Source organism: Oenanthe melanoleuca, chromosome 12 (genome assembly GCF_029582105.1).
Source record: "Oenanthe melanoleuca isolate GR-GAL-2019-014 chromosome 12, OMel1.0, whole genome shotgun sequence".
Classification (NCBI taxonomy): Eukaryota; Metazoa; Chordata; class Aves; order Passeriformes; family Muscicapidae; genus Oenanthe; species Oenanthe melanoleuca.
This window is the reverse complement of record NC_079346.1, coordinates 16667835-16690886: the sequence shown is the minus strand read 5'-3', so window position 1 is coordinate 16690886 and position 23052 is coordinate 16667835. Positions and strand designations below refer to the sequence as shown.

The window sequence follows — 23052 nt, the reverse complement described above, 5'->3', positions numbered from 1 at the left end:
AGGAGGAGGTACCTGTAATTTGGAAGATACTGCGTGACACAGCCGCCCTCCTTGGCACAGGGCAGGTGGAACCATCTGCCGCAGTTTTCCTCGCAGCACAGGATGGTGGCCCCGCTCTGGCCGCAGACACAGCAGTGCTGGGAAGAGCCAAGCAGCCCCGTCAGCGGCGGCCTCGGGGCCTCCCCAGGCAGCCCCACGGCTGCGGGCAGGGCGCAGGGCGCGGCCGCTGCTGGCACTCAGCCCACAGAGCTGCCTGCTGGAGGGGGCTCCTGTGCCAGAGCCTCCGTGGAGCTGCTGCCAGCCAGGCTTTGTCCCACAGCTGGCTGCAAGGGCCGGCCTTTCTCTCCTGGGGTCTGGGCTAAGCTCAGGCAAACCTCGCCTGGCACAAATCTCTGCTCGTTTGTCAGGCTCTCACCTTCTGTGCCGCCCGCCTGACTGCAAGGTGGATATCTCGTGGGAGAAAGCCCATGAGTCCAACACGTTCGTTTTGTTATAAATTATAAAAAGATTAAACCGGATTAAGTATCATCAAGAGAAACGATTTTTATTTTGCGACGGAAATACAGTCCTCGATAGCCACAATCAAAATGCGCAGCGCCGAGCCCGGGATTGGCACCCGGTGAACACACTCTGATCCGAGCTCTATCGCTTCGCATCCCCCTATGTTCACGAATGTCGTCTCGCCCGGTCTGGTTTTATACCGTTTTTCTTCGCCTGGTGCCGAAGTCCTCCTTTCTTTTCGTTGTTTTGCATATTCACGTAGTTTTCTTTGCACTGGGTTGGACAAAACCATTTCTGGCAAGCGATGAATGTCGATGAACACGCTGATGGTTAGTTTACAGGAATCCAGTATTGAGATGTATTTTCCCTGACGACTCTGGTTATCTTGATTGGTGACACGTATCAAGTGTTCATGGCTTGGGTGTTTCCTGGATTGTCTCTGAAAGCGCCCATCTCCACTGGAGCTACTTATATTAACTTGCTAATTTAGGTCTCTCTGCTTTGTCGCCAGCTCTGTTTTAAAATCCTGTTAAGCCACCCAGGTATGTGTATGTTCTAAAGATTTTTATTTGGTTTTTTTAACAAGCATGTTTTATTCCACGTAAATTTCACACAAACACGAATTATTTTATAACATATATTACAATTTGCTTTCTGAGGAAGTAGAGTGGCAAAATACTGCAGAAAAGGGGAGGGGTGTATGAGGAGAGAGTGGCATGGAGTGCCCATTCCAATGCTGGAGGGAGAGCCGGAACACGTGGGCACTGTGATGAATAAATGCTTCAGAGAAAGTTTTACCCTGTCCCCGCTCCCCGCTCCTGTCCCTGCGGGACTGCCTCTGGCTCTGCTCCCGTCCCCGTTCCTGATCCCGCACTCACTCCCGTCCCCGCTCCTGTCTCCGCGGGGCGGCTGTTGTCTGCAGTCCCGCTCCTGCTCCTGTCCGTACCCAGCCCCGCTCCTGCTCCTGTCCGTACCCAGCCCCGCTCCTGCTCCTGTCCCTGCCGCCATACCCAACCCCGCTCCTGCTTCTGTCCGTACCCAACCCCGCTCCTGCTCCTGTCCGTACCCAACCCCGCTCCTGCTCCTGTCCGTACTCAGCCCCGCTCCTGCTCCTCTCTCTGCTCCCGTCCTTGGTCCTGCCCCGTCCCCGCTCTGGCTGCTGTCCCCGACACCATTCCCGCTCCTGCGGAGGGAGGGGGATGCTTCCCGTGGCTTCAGCCCCGGACTAGGATCCCGGGTAGGGCAAGTGGTTTCACAGGGATAAAAAAATTCTAGGGGACGTCCCCCGGAGAAAGTTCTACAGCGGTCAGAGTTGTATGTTTTTATAAATGTTTCCAGTTGTCTGTAATGTTAATCGTTAATATTAAGTTCTTGGCCCACCCTGTTTTCGGCCCCAATTGTCTAATCCATATCCCTTTCCCCTCGCGTCGGGTTAATGCCCTCGCTGCTTCCCTAAAATGGCGCCTGTGACAGGGGAGGAGGAGTGACGTCAGTGAGTACATGCAAATGAGAGAGGCAGAGAATGCTGCGACAGAACTCAGACTTAAACCTCCTAAAATAACGAGCCCAAATAAAATGTGAGACTGGAAATAGTGTTGCACAGCTGAGAAAAGTAACGCTGTAGGGAAGATCACCAGCTGGAGCTGCTTTGGATTGTCGCCATGACCTGACAGCACGCTACCAGCAGGACCTGGCCTTACGATAAAAGGACCGTCTAGTAATGTTTTACGTGTTCGTGAGCAGGGGAAACCTGGCATTGCTTGTGAAGGTAGAGTTGTATTTCCTTTGGTTGTCTGTGTCGTTTTGCGGGACTAGAGCCAGTGTGTGCAGCTCAGACATCATCTCTAAAAAAGGCATTATAAATGAGCAGGTATCCTGGTGTAGTTTTTTGAGGCACAGAGCACGAACTTCTCCAGTTTGTCACCGCAGGTGTCCGGGTCAGCCTCAGTGCGGTGACACAGCATGCATGCTGCAGGGGACAGAGCCAATGGCACCGGGCATGAGCACCTCTGCAGGGCTCTGAGCCTGCAGCATCGGCCCCAGGGCTGCTCTGTCCCTGCCTGCCTGATGGGCAGGGCTGCAGGCCTTGGAGAGCAGGGGCCACTGGGGGCACGGCTGTCCCAACAGCTGCCCCCTGGCCCAGCTGGGCCCCACTTGGGGAGGAAGGAGGCTCCCAGCCCCAGCAGGGCTGAGCAGCTGCTGCCTCCCCCTGCCTCTGCTCTGGCCCCACGCTGGCTGCCCCAAGAGCCCCTGGGCAGGCTGTGGGAGGGCTGCTTTGCCCTCACCTGGCTCCCTGGCATCAGGGCCCTCCTGCTTCCTGTCACACATGGTTCTGGTCAGCAGTGAGGCCCCGTGCAGGAAGGCCACAGTCTCCTTCAGGCGCTTGTCCTCTCTCTGGTGGAGAAAGAAGGGTGTGGGGAGATGGCACACAGGCCCAGAGCCACGAGGGCACTACTCCCTGTCCAGCCCTGCGTGAGCCCTGCTCCTGTCCGCCTTCTCCTCCCGTCGCTGCGTTGAGGAACGCTGCTGTCTCCTCTGGATCCCTGGGGTCCCTGGGCAGCCGCGTCCCTGCCCTGCCTTCTCCTCCCGTTGTCAGCTCGCACTGACACAGGGCCTGAGCCCAGCGCTCCCTTTTGTGCCCTTGGTGGCACAGGTCACAATGGCCACGCTGACATCAGCATCCTGCACCCACAGTTGGGGCAGGCGTGGCTCAGCTCCCCGGCAACCACTGGAGGTGCCCCCTTGGGAACCGAGGTTCCGAGATGGGTCCAGGCCTTTGGTCAGTGTGGGAGCAGGGCAGGGACCCCTGCAGCAAGAGCAGGGTGAGATGGCAGAGCCCGGGGCAGCCATGGAGGGTGGCCGTGGGGGCAGAGAGGTGCTGTTCAGCAGTGCCACTCCAGGCTGCCCAGAACCCGAGACCATCAGCCCCAGCTCGGAAACGCTGCCTAACTGGCTTTCCCAATAGGTTTTCCTGTTAGATCTTTGAAAGGATTTTGAAACTAACTTTGTTTGGCCACTTCTTCAAGGAATAATGATGACACGCTTCTAATCAATAAAAGGTTTATTGCTTTACTTTCACTTTCCTTTTGGCATCCTTATGCTTCCTTCAGCGTTGCAGTAAATAATAAAAATCAAATATGTTCCTAGGAGAAGTTTCTGAATCCTCTATTAGTAGAAGTCTCTAAATTCACTATTTCTCTTAAACACTTTCTTTACATATAGTTAAGTAGCTGCTCCTGTAACATACAGAGATTTTAGTGGTTTGCCTGCCTGGACATCACACCATGATGTTATACACACCAGTATACTAAAGAACTTTTGTGCCCAGGCAATTACAAAATTTCAGGCTTGTCTCACAGACCTGAATTTGTTCTCATGCACATTCATAGCCGTGTTCCCTCCCCATGCTCAGCTTTCAGCCACAGTTACCAGGGAACTGACCTCACATACTCACCTCAAGCAATAATGCACGTCTCTCTTCCCAACCCTCTTTTTCTTCACTGAGCTCTACTAACCTACAAAATAACCTTGGGCCCTCTGCACAAAACAAAGAACCAGTGAATAAGGTTAAACACTTCTGATTGTGCTGCTGCTTCCAACAAAAATGTACAAACAAAAAAAAACAGTAATAAAATCAGACATTTTCTTCATATCCTTCCTATTCTCTTGCCCCCCAGCACGCATTGGCTCCAACAGCAATGTTCTGTACTGCAGCCTGGTGTACTAAGAAAAATGAAAGGCAGCAGCAGTTTTTCTGAACGTGCTGAAATCTAAATTGCATTGAAATATCAGCTGTTTCACTAAATGCTCAGCACCAGGATCCCACATCTTCCCCCAGAGCTGATGCTTGCTAAGGACTGAGATCTCCATTTTAATTCACTCTGGACATCAGATAGGCTGGAAGAGTGCAGGGCAGTAACTGGATGAGCACAGCAATGTGTTTCATCAGAATTATCTAATAAGTCTCAAGGCACAAACATCATTTTGGCTTATCTGAAGACAATACAAAATGTAACAAGGAATTGTTTTGGCGGCCTGTGAAATTTTTTGGGACTGAGTATTTTTCCTCTTGTTGTTTTCTTGTTTTTTAAATACAAAATTCACTAGATTCAGAAGAGAAAACCTCAGATTCATTAGGATGAAAAACTACACGGACCCAAGTGGCTGACAAGAACACTCAACATTTCTAATGGTAACACCAGAAAGGCAAGAAAAAGTTAAAGATGACACACATACCTGTAAGGATCCCAAATGTCTAAGTAACCTATCAAGTGACTATTTTTTTGGTAAGCTCTACAAGTCCCGATATCTATTAGGCAATTTCCTGAAAGAAAAGAAAGCCAGAAAGCTGCTCAGCCTTTCTTTTACCAGGACTTTCTCACAGTATTCCACCACAAGGAAGGATGGCAAATTTGGACTCCAAAACATTCTTAACCAGGCAGCATTTTTTCCTCCTCACAGAATTCCAGTAAGATTTTAAAAGCAAAAGATATACAAACAACAGTAAGAAGTTGTGTCCTACCTCTTAGGCGCTCATCATCTTTGGAGAAGAAGAAAAATCTCAGATTTTCTGTGTGTGGTAGCGAAAGAAATCTAGACAAGTCCAAAGGGATTTTAGCATCCTAAAAGGTACTGTCAAATTCCATGAACTTGAGTTAAAGCTGTAGGGCTTCAGAGAAATGATATACATTGAAAATCTTTATCCCATAGGAACCAAATAGAGCCTTCTATTCAAAAAACCACCCTTTATAAAAGAAAACTGACTGTGTCTTTGCCTTTTGGCCAAACTCACTTTGGGGTTGCTCAAACCAAAAGGACCCAGTTAATTTCCTGTTCTCAACTTCTCTCTTTTCCTATTCAACTACACACCACATGGGCTGCTGGGAGGTTTGACCCTGTGCAGCATGAATGGTTTTCCAAGATGACTTTCATTGCTCAGAGGTGTGCAGTGTCACTTGCCCATTCCCTGAGTGCTGCTGTCAGTATTCCCACAGCATCCAACTACTACAGGCAAGCAGACGACAAATACAAATGGAACTTGCATTTCTTGGTCCTTTTCAATTTCTGACGTCTCAGGCTCATCATCACCCTCAGAACTGCTGTCTTGGAAATGTGAATCCTCTTGCCATGTGACTTTTCCCAGATTTATTGTTCCAAGTACAGAAGACTCTGCAATAACAGCACCAAAACAGAAAGATAGCCAAAACCAGATGATCTCTCTTGCCAGGAAAACTTCCTCCTTTCAAGTGAAATACTTGCACCGGAGAAGACAAATGGAGAAAGGACAGAATGTTCTCCTCCCAGATTCTCTGAGCTGTATCTCTGCTTCTGTATTTTACCCTTTGTTCTAGGGATCTCTTATGTATTCTCAAACATTTATCATTGAATTCAGAAGACACTGAATACCTTCTGAATTCAGCACAAGTGTGGGGGCCTTGTTGCTTTGGGTGGTTGCATTGAGGTTTTTTAATAGAATAGAATGCTCATGGATCTTGGGGTCAACTCCAGGATGTGGCTCATCAGTCTACATTAAGATGTGTTTCCTTTAAAATTTTGATGAGTTCTAGGAAACTCTGTATAACTGGTGTGTCACCTTTTCCCCTCTTTGAGAAATTGAGGGGATGACAACAAGCTTTTCCATCAGTCTGCACAAAACCCAATGCCTTCTCAAAGCATGCCTTTCAAAAGTCCTGAGATGCAAGCATGAGTTACTTCTCATTAATCTACCACAGCCTTGGCAAGTAGTAATGAACATCAAAAATCTTGTGCCTAATTACTGACTTTGGCTGCTGAAAATCCCCTGGATCCTGACCTTCTTTACACCATACTGCTCTACAGTGCCTGCCAGAAGCTCTTCCTTAGAAATGGCACTGTTAGAAGGGTTTTGCTGTTACCTTCTTTGACACCCAACTCCTCTGTTTCTCCAAAGAAGGAAAACATGGAAGCATTTGACTCCTGAGCTATGTTGTTCTCAGGCAAAGGTCGTGAACAGTCATCTGGGGCAGAGTCCTGTGCACACTCTTTGTCCCAGGGTATTTCCACAGTCTTTTCATTGTTTGTTCCTTGAAGGTCCAAGCAAGTCTTTTAAATCAACACAAAATCATCATTGATTTCTTCAGACACTTGAGGCAGTCTCTCATTCTCTTCCGTCTTCTTTTGGCTTTACTGCAATGAGATTGTTCAAGGATATCAACACAGCACATGTCCTTTCCAAAGAAAGTTTCCCTAAGAGCATCCTTGCTCTTCATGTCTCCCTAAACACATCCAAGCCCATTAAGAAGTGGTTCACTCTCCAAGGGGAAGCTGTAAGGAAACATCTGAGGTAAGAGTTTCAAGGCAGGAAGCAGTGTTAATTTTAATTTTTCACATTCTTAAGTAACTTTTCACTTCATACATGGTAACATAGAAGTCAAGCTACTTAGCACAGACTTCTTTCCTGCCAAAAGAAACATCAAGAGCTAATACAGATTTCTCAAAGCCCTGCATATTTCAAATCCCTGAATTGACCATTCTCACCTTCACTAACAACAGCAACCAGACAGACTAGAAAGGAAAGATGGCACTAAGTGCTGCTGTTTCAGGTCCAAGTTGAGGGCCGATGTCGCTGGCGGGCGCGGCTGCTCCTGCGCGACGTCCCTGACGGTGTCCCCCTGCGCCTGGGTCTGTCAGCCCTTGCTGCTGTGCTGCTGCTCCTGTCCTGGCAACTCCTGCACCGGACAGGTCGATTCGAGGCCCGACGCTGCAGGCGGGAGCGGCTGCGTCTGGGGGACGGCCCTGATGGTGTCTCTGTTCGTCTGGGCCTGTCAGCCCGTGATGCTGTCCTGGTGTCCCTGCCACGCCGACTCCTTGTCTGAACAGCGGGACTCTGGGCCTGACGCTGCAGGCGGGAGCGGCTGCGTCTGGGGGACGGCCCTGATGGTGTCTCTGTTCGTCTGGGCCTTTCGGCTCTTGAAGTTCTCCTGTGGCTCCTGTCACGGTGACTCCTTGACCGGACAGCTGGACTCTGGGCCTGATGCTGCAGGCGGGAGCGGCTGCGTCTGGGGAATGTCTCTGACCATGTCTCCCTTCGCCTGGGCCCCTCAGTCCCTGAAGTTCTCCTGTGGCTCCTGTCACGAAGATTCCTTGTCTGATCAGCTGGACTCGTGGCCCGACGCTGCAGGCGGGAGCAGCTGCGTCTGGGGAATTCCCGTGATGGCGTCTCCCTTTGCCTGCGCCTCTCAGCCCTTGGTTTTGCCCTCCTGCTCCTGTCACGGTGACTCCTTGACTGGATGGGTTGATTTGGGGTCCGACCTTGCTGGCGAGAGCCGTTTCGCCTGCGCTCAGGCCCTGCACATCTGCAATGGACCCTGTTCTCAGGGTCTGTGGAGCTGCTGTATGTTGACCCTGATGTGCTTGAGCTGCTGGTGTCCAGCGAGGAAGGTGGCAGTGACGTCTGCACTGCTGCATGTCGGTGGCTGCTGCGCCTGCTGGTCTCTGGAGACTGGGGAGCCAGACCCGATGGCAGCAGGCTGTGGGAGCTGGGGCTGATGGCCTCTGATTCTGGGGAGCCATGAGGAGGCTCCAGTCCCGACTGGCTGGTCAGGCTGGGGCCATGGAGCTCCGGCCCATCCCTGGAGGCTGTAAGGGCACGCAGGAATGTCAAAAGCCCCCCAGGCCCAAGGCAGGCCAGGCCAGAGCTGTGCCCCCAGCCCTCCAGGTGCAGACAGGCTCTGCCAAGCCCAGCCTGGGCACCATCCCCAGCCCAGGGCCACCCAGGTGCTTTGCCTCATACCTGTGCCAAGACCAGCACAGGTGTCACACTCCCAGCTTTCTATGCAGTTTCTCAGGCCAGAGCAGCGCCTGTGGGTGCCCTCAGCAGCACAGGAGGAGCATAGGAGCAGTTCCCAGGGCCTGGGGAAGCAAATGGGTTCATGGCTCTGAAGACAAAACGTCCACAGCACGGGATTGTCCAGACAACCTCTTCTGGTTCTTTCCGCAGAGCCTGTGCCGACACACTCTGCTGGTTCTCTGCGGAGCCCCAGGTGGAGCTTCCCAACTTACCCATGTTCCTCTGCCTGTTCCCTGCCTCCTGGGTAAAGGCATTCCCTGGCATTGCACTGGCTGTGCCTTTCCTCTAAATCTGCAAAGGTGTCATCTTCCTCCCATGTTGGGAGTCTGATGGAGAAAAGAAAACCTGATGAGTTTCTGCTGCCCTGCCCTCACGGCGGTAAAGGGTGCTTGCTCTATCTCCAGTGCTCTTCCAAGTCATCCATAAAGCTGAAGCCCAGACTCATGGGACAGGCCAGGGCCAGGACTGCTGGGGCAGGGCCTGGAACAGCACAGCACTGGCATCCTCCTGTCTTGTGAGCCAGGCAGAAGGACACCAACCTGAAGGGGACTCGGATCCCCACGATGAACATTCGTGCTAGAAATTCTCTAACATTCCTGCACAGCGGGCACTTGAAAAATAAAAGACCAGCGCGTATGGCCTGTCCCTGCAGGGCAAACAGAAGCAGTGTGAGCGAGGCCCTGGTGCTGCTGAGCACCTGCTGTGCCCAGGGCTGAGGCCATGGCTCCTACCTGGATGCAGTCCCTGTGGAACCAGGCCCTTTTGCACGCTGGGCACACCATGGTTCTGTAGGACATTCTGTCCTCCACAGGCTCCAGGCAGATGGGGCATTCGGTGCCTGGCTCTGGAGTCACCTGCATGTCCAGCTCTGGACAGTGCTCAGAGCAGTAGGAGCTGGGGGAAGAGGGATGGGCAAAATGAGAAATGCTGGATCCTTCCCTGGGGGTGGCCAGAAGTGAGGAGGAGGTACCTGTAATTTGGAAGATACTGCGTGACACAGCCGCCCTCCTTGGCACAGGGCAGGTGGAACCATCTGCCGCAGTTTTCCTCGCAGCACAGGATGGTGGCCCCGCTCTGGCCGCAGACACAGCAGTGCTGGGAAGAGCCAAGCAGCCCCGTCAGCGGCGGCCTCGGGGCCTCCCCAGGCAGCCCCACGGCTGCGGGCAGGGCGCAGGGCGCGGCCGCTGCTGGCACTCAGCCCACAGAGCTGCCTGCTGGAGGGGGCTCCTGTGCCAGAGCCTCCGTGGAGCTGCTGCCAGCCAGGCTTTGTCCCACAGCTGGCTGCAAGGGCCGGCCTTTCTCTCCTGGGGTCTGGGCTAAGCTCAGGCAAACCTCGCCTGGCACAAATCTCTGCTCGTTTGTCAGGCTCTCACCTTCTGTGCCGCCCGCCTGACTGCAAGGTGGATATCTCGTGGGAGAAAGCCCATGAGTCCAACACGTTCATTTTCTTGTCTGGGAAGTAGTGTGGCAAAATACTGCAGAAGAGGGGAGGGGACGGATTAGGGGAGAGTGGCATGGAGTGCCCATTGCAATGCTGCAGAGAGAGCTTGGAGCCACTCACCAGGCAGAACACGTGGGCACAGAGCCCAAACTTCTCCAGTTTGTCACCGCAGGTGTCCGGGTCAGCCTCAGTGCGGTGACACAGCATGCATGCTGCAGGGGACAGAGCCAATGGCACCGGGCATGAGCACCTCTGCAGGGCTCTGAGCCTGCAGCATCGGCCCCAGGGCTGCTCTGTCCCTGCCTGCCTGATGGGCAGGGCTGCAGGCCTTGGAGAGCAGGGGCCACTGGGGGCACGGCTGTCCCAACAGCTGCCCCCTGGCCCAGCTGGGCCCCACTTGGGGAGGAAGGAGGCTCCCAGCCCCAGCAGGGCTGAGCAGCTGCTGCCTCCCCCTGCCTCTGCTCTGGCCCCACGCTGGCTGCCCCAAGAGCCCCTGGGCAGGCTGTGGGAGGGCTGCTTTGCCCTCACCTGGCTCCCTGGCATCAGGGCCCTCCTGCTTCCTGTCACACATGGTTCTGGTCAGCAGTGAGGCCCTGTGCAGGAAGGCCACAGTCTCCTTCAGGCGCTTGTCCTCTCTCTGGTGGAGAAAGAAGGGTGTGGGGAGATGGCACACAGGCCCAGAGCCACGAGGGCACTACTCCCTGTCCAGCCCTGCGTGAGCCCTGCTCCTGTCCGCCTTCTCCCGTCGCTGCGTTGAGGAACGCTGCTGTCTCCTCTGGATCCCTGGGGTCCCTGGGCAGCCGCGTCCCTGCCCTGCCTTCTCCTCCTGTTGTCAGCTCGCACTGACACAGGGCCTGAGCCCAGCGCTCCCTTTTGTGCCCTTGGTGGCACAGGTCACAATGGCCACGCTGACATCAGCATCCTGCACCCACAGTTGGGGCAGGCGTGGCTCAGCTCCCCGGCAACCACTGGAGGTGCCCCCTTGGGAACCGAGGTTCCGAGATGGGTCCAGGCCTTTGGTCAGTGTGGGAGCAGGGCAGGGACCCCTGCAGCAAGAGCAGGGTGAGATGGCAGAGCCCGGGGCAGCCATGGAGGGTGGCCGTGGGGGCAGAGAGGTGCTGTTCAGCAGTGCCACTCCAGGGCTCCAGCCCCAGCCAGGCATTATCTCTGCTCCTGTCCCTGGCAGTCTGTTGCCCAGAGAGCTCGTGTGGAGTCTCATGCAGTGGAGACATTCAAAACCTGCTCTAGGTGAACTGACATTTTCCTAAAGACTTGCCTGGAGTAATCTAAGATGAACCTGAATTCATGGAGCTGCTGATCACCATTGCGATTTGGAGATAAAGCTGGAGACCACCACCGCAGTCTCCCAAGCTCAGTTTTCCTATCATCCTATGAACTTACAACTTTAGCATTTCATATTAAATAGAAAAACTATTTTCAAGCTCCCGATAAACGCCACCTTTTACACTGACTCAATGGAAACCCAGAGAATTCAATGGGAGTTTTCTCTCTATATCTGACTGGAGAGCTTGCAACAGCCCTCCACTCAGAAATCAAATGCAGCAGCAGGATGCTTTTCCCACATTAAAGAAATTTTGCCTGTTTGGTCCATGTTTTCCTACTAGCAAATACATTGGAAAAAATCAAAAAGACAAGCACTAAGAGTTTTTGTAGACTTTTCTCATTCATGTCATTGGAAACATGCTCCTGGAAGTCCAGGTCAAAGACTTCTAGAAGGATCAGCAGGATCTGTGGGGAACAGGGCTAGGGCTGGCAAGCAGGGAGACCCTGCACCTGCCTGATGCTGGGGCAGCAGGAGCTCATCCATTTTTTTGTTTCCATGGGAGAGCCACCTTGATTGGAAAACAAACTAGGAGGGAGGCAGATCTGGTGCAATGCCAGGGAGTGCATTTATCCAGGAGGCAGGGAGGAGGCAGAAGAAGAGGGGGAAGTTGGGGAGCTGCACCTGGGGCTCTGCAGGGAACCCGTGTGTCCACAAGGGCTCGAAGCAGGAGGAGCCAGAAGAGCTTGGTCAGACAATCCCAAGCTGTGAACACTTTGTCCTTAGCTCCAGGAACCCGTTTACAACTCCAGGCCCTGGGCACTGCTCCAGTGCTGCTCCTGCAAGTTGCACATAGACACAGAGCTACCTGCTCCTTCTCAAGCCTGTACAGCACTGGAGAGCAGGACACACTAAAATGTTCTCTTTAGTACACCATCTAATTCTTAAAAGTCCTGCAAAGAAACAACTCAAATTCAAAGGATACACACAAAGCCCTACAAACCCTAGTACAGACCATCAATTGACACAAGAAACATGTTTGTATTCAGAAAGACAGGCTAAGACTTTGGGCCAATACTTTATCATATTAGATCTCTGAAACGATTTCAAAAGTAACATTGTTTGGCAACTTCTTCAAGGAACAATCGGAAAAGGTTTTGATCTCTAAAAGAAAATTTATTGTTTTGCTCTCACTTTTCTTTTGGCATCCTTGTGCTTCTTCCGGCATTCCTGAAAATACAAAATAGTATTAGGAGGAGTTTCTGAATTCAGTTTGTTTCAAACACTTTATTTACATAGTTAAGTAGCTGCTCCTGTAACATACAGAGATTTTAGTGGTTTGCCTGCCTGGACATCACACCATGATGTTATACACACCAGTATACTAAAGAACTTTTGTGCCCAGGCAATTACAAAATTTCAGGCTTGTCTCACAGACCTGAATTCATTCTCATGCACATTCATAGCCGTGTTCCCTCTCCATACTTAGCTTTCAGCCACAGTTACCAGGGAACTGACCTCACATACTCACCTCAAGCAATAATGCACGTCTCTCTTCCCAGCCTTCTCTTTCTTCACTGAGCTCTACTGATCTACAAAATAACCTTGGGCCCTCTGCACAAAACAAAGAACCAGTGAATAAGGTTAAACACTTCTGATTGTGCTGCTGCTTCCAACAAATGTGTACGAACAAAAAAAACCAGTAATAAAATCAGGCATTTTCTTCACATCCTTCCTATTCTCTTGCCCCCCAGCACGCATTGGCTCCAACAGCAATGTTCTGTACTGCAGCCTGGTGTACTAAGAAAAATGAAAGGCAGCAGCAGTTTTTCTGAACGTGCTGAAATCTAGATTGCATTGAAATATCAGCTGTTTCACTAAATGCTCAGCACCAGGATCCCACATCTTCCCCCAGAACTGATGCCTGCTAAGAGATCTCCATTTTAATTCACTCTCTAATTGAGATAGGCTGAAAGATTGCTGTATACTAAGACTGTATGTCTAAGTAACCTGTCAAGTGACTATTTTTTTTTGTAAGCTCTACAAGTCCCGATATCTATTAGGCAATTTCCTGAAAGAAAGCCAGAAAGCTGCTCAGCCTTTCTATTACCAGGACATGCTATCACAACATCGACCACAAGGAAGGATGGCAAAGTTTGACTCTAAAACATTCATAACCAGGCAGCATTTTTTCCTCCTCACAGAATTCCAGTAAGATTTTAAAAGCAAAAGATATACAAACAAGAATAAGAAGTTGTGTCCTACCTCTTAGGCGCTCATCATCTTTGGAGAAGAAGAAAAATCTCGGATTTTCTGTGTGTGGTAGCGAAAGAAATCTAGACAAGTACAGAGGGATTTTAGCATCCTAAAAGGTACTGTCAAATTCCATGAACTCGAGTTAAAGCTGTAGGGCTTCAGAGAAATGATATACATTGAAAATCTTTATCCCATAGGAACCAAATAGAGCCTTCTATTCAAAAAACCACCCTTTATAAAAGAAAACTGACTGTGTCTTTGCCTTTTGGCCAAACTCACTTTGGGGTTGCTCAAACCAAAAGGACCCAGTTAATTTCCTGTTCTCAACTTCTCTCTTTTCCTGTTCAACTACACACCACATGGGCTGCTGGGAGGTTTGACCCTGTGCAGCATGAATGGTTTTCCAAGATGACTTTCATTGCTCAGAGGTGTGCAGTGTCACTTGCCCATTCCCTGAGTGCTGCTGTCAGTATTCCCACAGCATCCAACTACTACAGGCAAGCAGACGACAAATACAAATGGAACTTGCATTTCTTGGTCCTTTTCAATTTCTGACGTCTCAGGCTCATCATCACCCTCAGAACTGCTGTCTTGAAAACGTGGATCCTCTTGCCATGTGACTTTTCCTGGTTTTATTGTTCCAAGTACATAAGGCTCTGCAATAACAGGACCAAAAAAGAAAAAGCCAAAACCAGATTATTCCTTAGCTGCCAGTAAAACTTCCTCCTTTCAAGTGAAATACTTGCACTAGAGAAGACAGATGGAGGAAGGATGTTCTCCTCCCAGATTTTCTCCTCCCTGATTTTCTCAGCCATATCTCTGCTCCTGTATTTTACCCTTTGTTCTCGGGATCTCTTATGTATTCTGCTTTTACCTTCTTTGACACCCAACTCTTCTGTGTCTCCAAAGAAGGAAAACTTGAAAGTAGTTGATTCCTGAGCTACGTTGTTCTCAGGCCCCAAATGGTCATCTGGGGCAGAGTCCTGTGCATCCTCTTTGTCCCAGGGTATTTCCTCAGTATTTTCTGGCTTGTTCTTTGAAGATTCAAACAAGTCTTTTAAATCAGCAGCAATATCATAATAGATTTTTTCAGACACTTGAGGCAGGGTCTCACTCTCTTGTTTCTTTTTCCTTTTGGTCTTACTGAAATGAGATTGTTCAAGAATAGCACTACAGGACATGTCCTTTGCAAAGACAGTTTCCCCAAAAGCCCCCTCGCTCTTCATGTCTCCCTAAACACATCCAAACCCATTAAGGAGTGGTTCCCTTTCAAGGGTAAGCAGTGGGGAAACATCTGAGCTTGGAGTCTAAAGGCAAGAAGCAGTGTCCTTTTTAATTAGCCACATCCTTAAATGACTTTTTACTTCATACACGGTAACATAAAAATCTAGGTATTTAGCACAGACTTCTTATGCTTTTCCCATAGACCTGCAAATCTTAAAGTCCCTGAACTGACCTTTCACACTGCTAGTGAGGACAGAAAATGGCATGCAGAAAACAGATGGACTAGAAAGGAAAAACGACACTACATGCTGGTTTTAGTGGTCACAATTCATAGTGTACCTTGATTTTAGCAACCATAGAGAGAACTAAATTGAAATCAGTGCAATCTGCATAGTTTCAAACCATCTTTCCATAGGGAGAAACACCACAACTGTAGGTACCAAGCTGTAATATTACCTCTCCTTTTCTGTAGAGCTTGGTTTCCTTTCAAAAACTGCATGGTCCTCTCTTGTTGGATCATAACGGAGGGCATTAATATCTCTATACAAATAGACAGGAAGAGAAACACCATTTACATTCTAAATGTCAAACTCAAAGCTACCTCATACTTTCAGAGTCAGACTGGAATTCACATTGGTTTCTTTACCAAAAAAGCTCCAAATCAATCCAAAATTTAAGTGGCAGTTAGAGAGCACCCTCTAGTCAGTGTCTGGGTCAGGAAACATACAAGCAGAAGTGGATTCAATCAAACTGTGATGTTTCAGATAAAATATAGCCCTCATTTGTGTGTTATGCAATGAGTTTATAGTTGCACCTGATAATCTCTTGAGGAGCTACATAAATACAGCTATCCATGTAGATGTAGATACATTTCTTCTAGTACCAAACACTGCAAAAATTCCAAAAGTCCAAAGGAGCAAAAAATCCAAAACAACACACAAGAACCCTTTATGCCCATCTTCCAAAATTCAAAGATTTCAGGGTCCTTCAGCTTCCTTCCTAAAACACCTTAGCCCTCCTAAACCTCCTTCTTTACTGATAGTGGATGATTCATACTTGAATTTCTTCATATTCATGGCTGTTTTGTTTGGCTTGGGCTGCTCCAGGTTGATATTCAGGAGGCTTCCCAGTATTTCCAGATTTTTCTTTTTCTCTGCAGCAAGCTCCTCTTCTTCATCTGCCTTCAGGCTGTTTGTCTCTGCCAAGGGAAAAATAAATACATTCTGTTTTCTCTGCTAAGCCTGTATTTACTACAGTACTAGAAGAGCTCACATCTATAGCAGCTTCTATCTTGAAGGTACTTCAAGGTTTTCTGCCTTGCACTGTAGAAAACCTTTCATTAGAAATGTCACAGGCATCTATTTCATGGCAAAGTCAGAGCATGTATTTAACCTGTTCCCTGCTTACATCACACAACTGTGCAACTCCCCTGCCACTGACAGATGCCCTACACAAGATCCCAGTAAAGCAAGAAAGGCTGCTGTAAGGCTCTGTGCTACCAGTAACCAGGAAATGTGATCAGCTTTACCTTCTTCCTCACTGTCGCTCTCAAGGAATCGAGCATCCATGCGGAACCTTTCATCGGTGCCAAAGCGGGACTGCAGCTGCAGGAGCTGAACAAATGAAAGAGGCTATTAAGCACTGGAGAAGAAAATCATCACTCAGTACCTTTTTTTTTACTATAACAATGCCAACATACTCTTTGCCTTTAGCTTTTGATGTGTTTTCCAGTAATTTCTTTGTATACAAAGATGTCAATGTCAGAGAAACTCCTCCCACTCCCCACCATCCATTATGTCCTTCCTTTAAGGAAATTCTATTTTAAGTTCATAAAATTCATATACAGCAAGAGTGAAAAGATACAGGTTATGTTCTTCTGAAATGGAGACCTAGAAGAAAACTAAATTACAGTAATGGCTTCACTCACTTTTTCACCAGCTTTGCCTTCAAACTGGGGCTTAATTTTGAATCGCTCATCGTCCGTATCCTCTTGCTCATCCTCACTGCTATCAAACAGTCTGCCTGAAGGTTTGGGAGCTGACTTATCCTTTGTTACACACACAGAAAAGAAGAGAAAAACAGCTGTTCATGTAAGTTTGAGAATGTACATCAGTACCAACTTTGTTCATGTGCTCTTCAGTTCAGCTAAAAACGTAGGTTTCTTGCACAACCAGCTCCCTTCCTGATCCATATGCTTCAAATCTTACCTTGTCCAAACACCCTGTACAATTTTGCTTTACAGTTATGACTGTTCAGTTTTACCACAGCCAATATACCCATGCAAAGGGAAACTCAGGTGGTACAATATGAGATAGTTCTGTATAAAAATTCAACTTTCTGATTACGTCATACTGATTTTTTCCCAGTAGCACTTACTTCTCCATGCTTATTTCCCAAACTTGCATCTTTTTTCAACATCTCGTTCACTTCAGCTTCGTCTTCCCCATCAGAATCGAATATGATGTGTTTGTGCTTTCCTGCTGGCTGCCTATCCTAGGAAAGAGTCAAGTCAAACACATCAAATACCTGTGCACTCAGACATGACTATCTGAAAGACATTCCATGACACAAAAAGAAGAGTCTGCTATTCCTCTTGTAACTCTACAGGTTTTCCAGGGAGGAGGTATGCAGCATTTTGTATACTCTGAAAAGAAAACTGGCAAAGTCATCAGAAATTTCAGACTATGGTGTTTTAAAACATCTTACTCCACATGTATTAATTACCCTCTTCCTTGTACTGTGGATTATTCAGGTAGAAGTTGTAATTACCAGATTTGAAAGAGCTCCTTGAATGAGTTTTTTCTGCAATTCTCTCTCTCTGTGTCTCTCTTCCAGAGCTGCCAGCCTCCTCTGGTTGTCCTGGAGCTGTTTCTGTATTGTACTGGGCTCCTTTGAGACAGCAGCATGAAGACAAAGCTCCTTATCTTCCAGAAGGCTTGTGTTCTCATTCCCACCTGTATTATCTTCACAGTCTGGACTTTTTTTGCTTGTATTCCTCTTTAATGTTTTGGAAAGAAGTTTTGGGCTCTTCAGCTTCTGTTTAACGTGTTCCTGGGCCCCTGCAGCATCACTGTCCATGTGACTGTTCCCATCACCCTGATCAGTAGTGGCAGCAGCAGCTCTGTGCTCTGAATTTTGGTCTTGCAGACAACTCACACCTTTGTTCTTCCCTTGCAAATGAGGCCCAGAACCAGGCTGAAGTCTCCGACCTGCTGAGGAGGCAGCAGCTGACAGTCCATCATGCTGTTCACAAGGCACTTTGTGTCTCTTTTTGCTGCTGACTTCAAGTGGACTCAAGGGATGGTTCTTTGGCTGATTTTTAGATGACTCTTCCCCACAATAAGATGTACAAGCTTCAAGTCCCAAACTTTCTACAGACTTCTTCTTTAACCCAGTGCTGTCCTTACTTAACTCTTTTACACAAAGGGACCCCATTCCTCTGAAGGGCTGATATTTCAAATGTGAATTACTTTGTCCCTTGGAGCTTTCCTCAACAGCATCCTCCTCCCCTGCTAAAATATCAGCCAGAACATCTTCAGGACAGATGGCATTTTTTTTAACTGCAGGGTGAAATTTAGAAAGTTTTGGTTTATTTGCAGTATTATCCTTGGGATTATCTTCAAGGCTGGGCTGACAAGGACTCTCTTCACTGCCTGACCCCTCTGCAGGTGTCCCAGTGTTTTCTGCAGCCAGTGCTTTTAAGTCATCCAAGGTGAGGTCTAAGTGGTAACAGTTCTGCATCATAGACTCATAATCAGAGCTGATTTCAGACTCCCCTTTCTCAGACTCTGAACAAGAGCTGTCACTATCACATGTCTTGGTTGTACTGTTGGCTGCTGTACTCTGCAAGGCAGCAATCGTGGATTTTTTAATTTTCCCTTTTCTTTTAATGTGTTCTTCTTTTAAACTGCGAGTTTTCGGTGAGGAGCCATTTACCAAACCACTTTTTTTTTTAGCTAATATTTCTTTATTTTTCACCTTCCCCTGTTTAGAGTCTTCTGGAGGTTTACTTTCAGCAATAATTTCATCTGTATCTGCTGAATCATAACCATTATCACATTCCATAGTCTCTGTCTCTTTGTTCCTTCCTTTCTTCACGGCATCCAAATTGCTTAAGGACCAGTGGCTACTGTATTTTAATTCAAAATTATCCCCAACGATTTCCAACTGCTCACTTTCAGTCTCAACATTTACAGCTTTCTGTCTTTCTGTCTCTTTCTTTACCATTGCTCTGATCTCCTCTTCAGAATCAATGTCACTATCAGAAACACTGGTATTATTTTTGGCTGTAACTCCATTAGCACTGCTTTGATCCGATAATAAACCTCTCCCTGATATTTTCCCATCCAGTCTCCTTGCTGGAGGCAATTCTGACTCCTCACTAGGTTTGGGCTTTGATCTTTGGCTGAGCTCTGGTGAGTCTGTGTGTTTTGGATGTGATGGGCACCCAGAGGACAGAGCTGCTCCATTCAGGGCCTTGCTGCCCAGCTGCCTGCGTTTCTCCGCTGGTTTCCTCATCCCAGGGAATTCCCCCCGCCGCTTCCTGCTCGTGCTGTCATCTCCCCCTTCCAGCTTCCAGGTGAGCTGGGACACAGGAGCTGCATGTGCCAGGTCTGCCTCCAGCTTCCTCAGGTTGTGGCAATACTTGGAGGGGTCATATTTCACCACGTTAGTCTGAGTTAAGGATTTGAACAACCCCAATTCTTTCAACAGACTCAGGGCTTTATGAACAGGCTGAATTCTGCAGGAAAGGACAGCAAAGAATGATTTTTCATGTCATCACCACAAGCCTTTAAGCAACTGAGTGCAGTGTAAAACAACTATTCAAGCCACACAAACTTACTGCAGGATTTACTTGGGGGATTCAGTCAATTAAGCCTGACAGAAGAATAAAAATTAGGACTATCAAGCAACTCTTTTTCCATGTGACAAAAGAAGGAGGGGAATTGTGTTCAAAGCCAAACAATCAGAAAAGGATATTTTATTTTTTTGTTGATTCCTGAGGTGCAGGATAGGCAAGACTCTGCCAAATTTTCCAACAACCCATTTCTAAAAGAAGAGAAAAATAAACAGCGTTTAAAAAAAAAAAAAACAAAACAGAGTGGAAGTAACTCTGGAAAAAAACAAATGTTTATTCTTGAGCAACAAAAACACTAATAAAGAACCACGTGCGACTAATTCTTCTTTTTTTATTTCTCTAGTGAGCCCTACCATGCAACTTGGCCAGCTTCCTTCTCAAAAATGAAACAAACCAAAGCCAAAAACTAAATTTCAACAACCTACAAATAAAGAGAGATAATAAAGAACTAAATTTCTTTATAAGTGCTGTTTTTAATACAGGGTTTCTGGTTTATGAATCAACAGTGGTACCTACAAAGACAGGATCACTATTATTTTGCTCTATTTCCCCTTCTCACAAAAAAAATTTAAAAATTCCTCCAAAACCATTCTGTGCTTAGCAAACAGTTTTGAAAACTTTGTAGTAAATATAAACTTTGTTGCCTCAATTCACATGTTGAGTGACTTTATTCTTACTTTTGTAAGTATGTGCAGACTCTCATCCTGTGCTGAAGCCCAACCCAGCCACCAAAAGTTATGTGGTGCATGGAAATAAGTTACACTTTTCCTTTACAAGCTTTTAAGGGTGACACAACATATTCCCAATATAAATGAGGAACAAAGCACTTCCTCATTTCACATGGCAAGAGTGGACTGTATGATCATGATATTTTCCAGTCACTGCAAAGAATGACAGGAGCCTTCTCCATGTCTACACACGAGGTATTTCCTCAGAGTACTTTTCACAGCTTAGACTGTCACCCTTAATAATTTTCTTTACATAAAGCGTAAATTTAGATGCAATGAGCTTGCTTTCTATTGTTTTATTTCTCTTATACATCTACCCCACCATACCTTATGATCTGGCACCTCTGTACCTGGCACTGCTCTCATGTGGAAATCCACAACTCCTGTCTTTTTCAGAGATTCCAACAGACACATTTGGTCATTTCTCTGTGGTTTCTCTTTCTGTAGCTTTGCTTCCTCCCTCTCCGTGGCCAGCCTGTACCAGAAAGCACATCACACATGGAAAAAGGTGAGCCCAGGTGCAGAATTGGAGCTGGCAGTGATCCCCTCCCACAGAACAGCAACCACTCACTACTCAGAGGGAATAATGATGCAAAACATGTTACAGTACAGCATCAAAGATCAATCAACAGCCCACAGAGTCTACAAAAACTGAAACAATAAGAGCATACAAGATGAAAGTACAGCCATAATATTATCAGATAAGCAGAAAAAAAGGTAATTTTATCAACAACATACATTTGAAAAGATTGGTTTCTACCTGTGCAAAAAGCTTTCTTTGGCCAATTCAATTTGCAGTGTCCCCCCTTTCCATTTAGATTTATTTAAAATTGACATGCCTGCAAAACAAAGAGATGGGAAATGAATATTTTCTACATTTAAAAAAAGCACATCACAGACTTCACTAGGCTCCTTCTATGACAGCCTGAGGTTCCCTCACCATGACCTTACATCTGATTGCTCACTTGGGTTAGGATCCTATCTGAAAGGGCCAATCCAAATCTTAAACCAGAAGGTTTACATCCAGAACTGAAACTCTCATTTTAAAAATGCCTAATGGCAGCATTCCCCAGATCCAGGGGAAGCTTCTGCAAAAGAAGCTTTAAATCAGCTCTTCTTCTGGGTTTCCTCTCACATTATTAAATTTCAGTGTTTTATAGACCTGATGAAAGCATTTGAAGCACACCTCCTTTTCATAAAAGGCTTAGAACAAACAAACAGGGTGCCCAGAGAAGCTGTGGCTGCCCCTGGGATCCCTGGAAGTGTCCCAGGCCAGGCTGGACAGGGCTTGGAGCAGCCTGGGATAGTGGAAGGAGCCCCTGCCATCAGGGGGGTGCAATGACATGATCATTAAGGCCCCTTCCAAGCCAGGCCATTCTATGAGTCTCTGAAACTCCCAAAACCCCTACTTCAGTCACAAGGAATCTTTTCAATCTGCTTACAGCAATTTCTGAGAACTTCAGCAAAGCAGTTTACACAAAACTGCAGCTTAAAGAAAATAAAGTCATCCTGACAAGAGAATGAAAGAGGCTCTACCATGACCACAACTGAGTATGACATGAGTTATCAGCAATGTAACTTGGCTCAAAAACATAACTAAGCAAAGAAAAAGTACTTACACTTTCTCAGATCTGCATCAGAAATGTTGACACTGATGTAAGCAAAAGTTTTCGTAGGATTCCCTGATCAATGACAAACAGTAAGTTACATTCTATGTAGTTTTGTCATTTCCTTTAAAACTAAAGTGTTTCTAAAGCAAAAACTCCATTTCACGCTCCAAACATAAAAATAAATAACTCTTAAAAGATGAAAGAAAACTGTTACCCTGATCATCTTTTCTGGTAATAATCTCTGTCTCCAAAATACGCCCAAACTTGCCAAATCTTTCTTCCAGTTCAGCCTTGGAAACCGTATGGCCAAGCCCTCCCACATACAAACGTTTGGAAACCTGCTCCTTGTCCATTCTGTGAAATCAAGGTGTCACACCCAGAATACACGCTCTATTCCTCTGCAAGGAGACAAAACAGTTCAGTGACACTCACGGAAATGAATGTGATTAGAATAACGAAGTGGGGACAAATCAGCGCATTAAAAGAACATTATGAGCAGAGCACTCTGATTTGTAGTAACACGCTGTTCCAGCGCAGCGACAGCAAACCCCGCGCTGCTGCAGCAAACCAGGGTTCAGGCGTTGGGCTTTTTTTAAAAACCCTGAACCATATAACTGTAACGCGAGCCGCCCACGGCCAAACCCTCTCCCCCTGAGGAACCCCGGCCCCGCCACCCCCGAGGCGTCCCCGGCCCGGTCTCACCGCCGCCATGTGCGATCCTATCAGCGCACCACCTCACCTTCCCCCTCGCAACTCTTCCCAGCTCTCACTCGAAAAAAGGGTTCCGCCCCCTGGTGCCGCTGGGTTCTGATCGGCTGCTCGCCTCTGCCAGGGTTCCTGTTTCTGGCCGGTCGCATGTGGTGGGAACACGAGGGCTGGGCGCTGTGACAGCGGACGCTTTGAAAGTGACTAGCCAGGAAGAAAAGCCGCGGTGTTTTCCGGCAGACATGAACAGAAATTAACGTAAACAAGGGAACAGCCAACAAAGCAAGTATTTTTCCTTTTATTTATAAGAAATAACTTGGGAATCATCCCCCTGTTGTTCGACAGGGGCGGGAAGGAAGGCGCGGCCGGCGCCTCCCATTCGGGCAGCAGCTGTGGTAGCGTCCAGGCGCGCGGGCTGGCGCGCGGTTCGAAAAGTGCGGGGCGCGCGCGCCGGCTCTGAGCGCTCCCTTCCCCTCAGCGCCGGCCCCGAGCGCTCACTGCCCCCCTTAGCACCCTCAGCGGCTGCTCCGAGCGCTCACTGCCCCCCTTAGCACCCTCAGCCCCGGCTCCGAGCGCTCACTGCCCCCCTTAGCACCCTCAGCCCCGGCTCCGAGCGCTC

General features: G+C 48.0%; 3 protein-coding genes across 6 annotated transcripts in view; 1 reads left to right on the top strand and 2 right to left on the bottom strand.

The window, feature by feature from the left end:
- Positions 1-3750: 3750 nt before the first annotated feature.
- NOL8 (nucleolar protein 8) lies at positions 3751-22467 on the bottom strand. Of its 3 annotated transcripts, XM_056501389.1 has the most exons (17): positions 22431-22467; positions 21943-22126; positions 21738-21800; positions 20879-20957; positions 20446-20593; positions 19513-19581; positions 17302-19200; positions 16909-17025; positions 16460-16579; positions 16061-16145; positions 15589-15730; positions 14989-15072; positions 14183-14451; positions 13838-13964; positions 13318-13388; positions 12584-12666; positions 11557-12282 (listed from the first exon to the last, which is right to left on the bottom strand). In XM_056501389.1, exons 2-17 carry the CDS (start codon positions 22079-22081, stop codon positions 12229-12231), a joined length of 3549 nt encoding a protein of 1182 aa, XP_056357364.1. In that variant the 5' UTR covers positions 22082-22126; positions 22431-22467; the 3' UTR covers positions 11557-12228. The 3 variants fall into 3 exon arrangements, 2 of the variants coding, with proteins under 2 accessions (XP_056357365.1, XP_056357364.1); XM_056501390.1 differs by lacking the exons at positions 11557-12282; positions 12584-12666 and adding an exon at positions 3751-4038; XR_008841453.1 differs by having other exon boundaries at positions 12268-12282; positions 12584-13388.
- On the bottom strand, positions 4759-10617 carry LOC130258216 (PHD finger protein 7-like). Of its 2 annotated transcripts, XM_056501395.1 has the most exons (13): positions 10299-10617; positions 9891-9982; positions 9703-9804; positions 9300-9424; positions 9061-9223; positions 8869-8975; positions 8542-8655; positions 8273-8391; positions 7018-8118; positions 6396-6666; positions 5544-5670; positions 5024-5094; positions 4788-4825 (listed from the first exon to the last, which is right to left on the bottom strand). In XM_056501395.1, exons 1-9 carry the CDS (start codon positions 10339-10341, stop codon positions 7079-7081), a joined length of 1905 nt encoding a protein of 634 aa, XP_056357370.1. In that variant the 5' UTR covers positions 10342-10617; the 3' UTR covers positions 4788-4825; positions 5024-5094; positions 5544-5670; positions 6396-6666; positions 7018-7078. The 2 variants fall into 2 exon arrangements, with proteins under 2 accessions (XP_056357368.1, XP_056357370.1); XM_056501393.1 differs by having other exon boundaries at positions 4759-5670.
- The window catches only part of CENPP (centromere protein P), a 110603-nt gene continuing 109998 nt past the window's right edge, over positions 22448-23052 (top strand). Inside the window, exon 1 of the mRNA XM_056501404.1 lies at positions 22448-22715. The gene's annotated coding sequence lies outside the window, so the exon portion shown is untranslated. The remainder of the gene's footprint in view (positions 22716-23052) is intronic.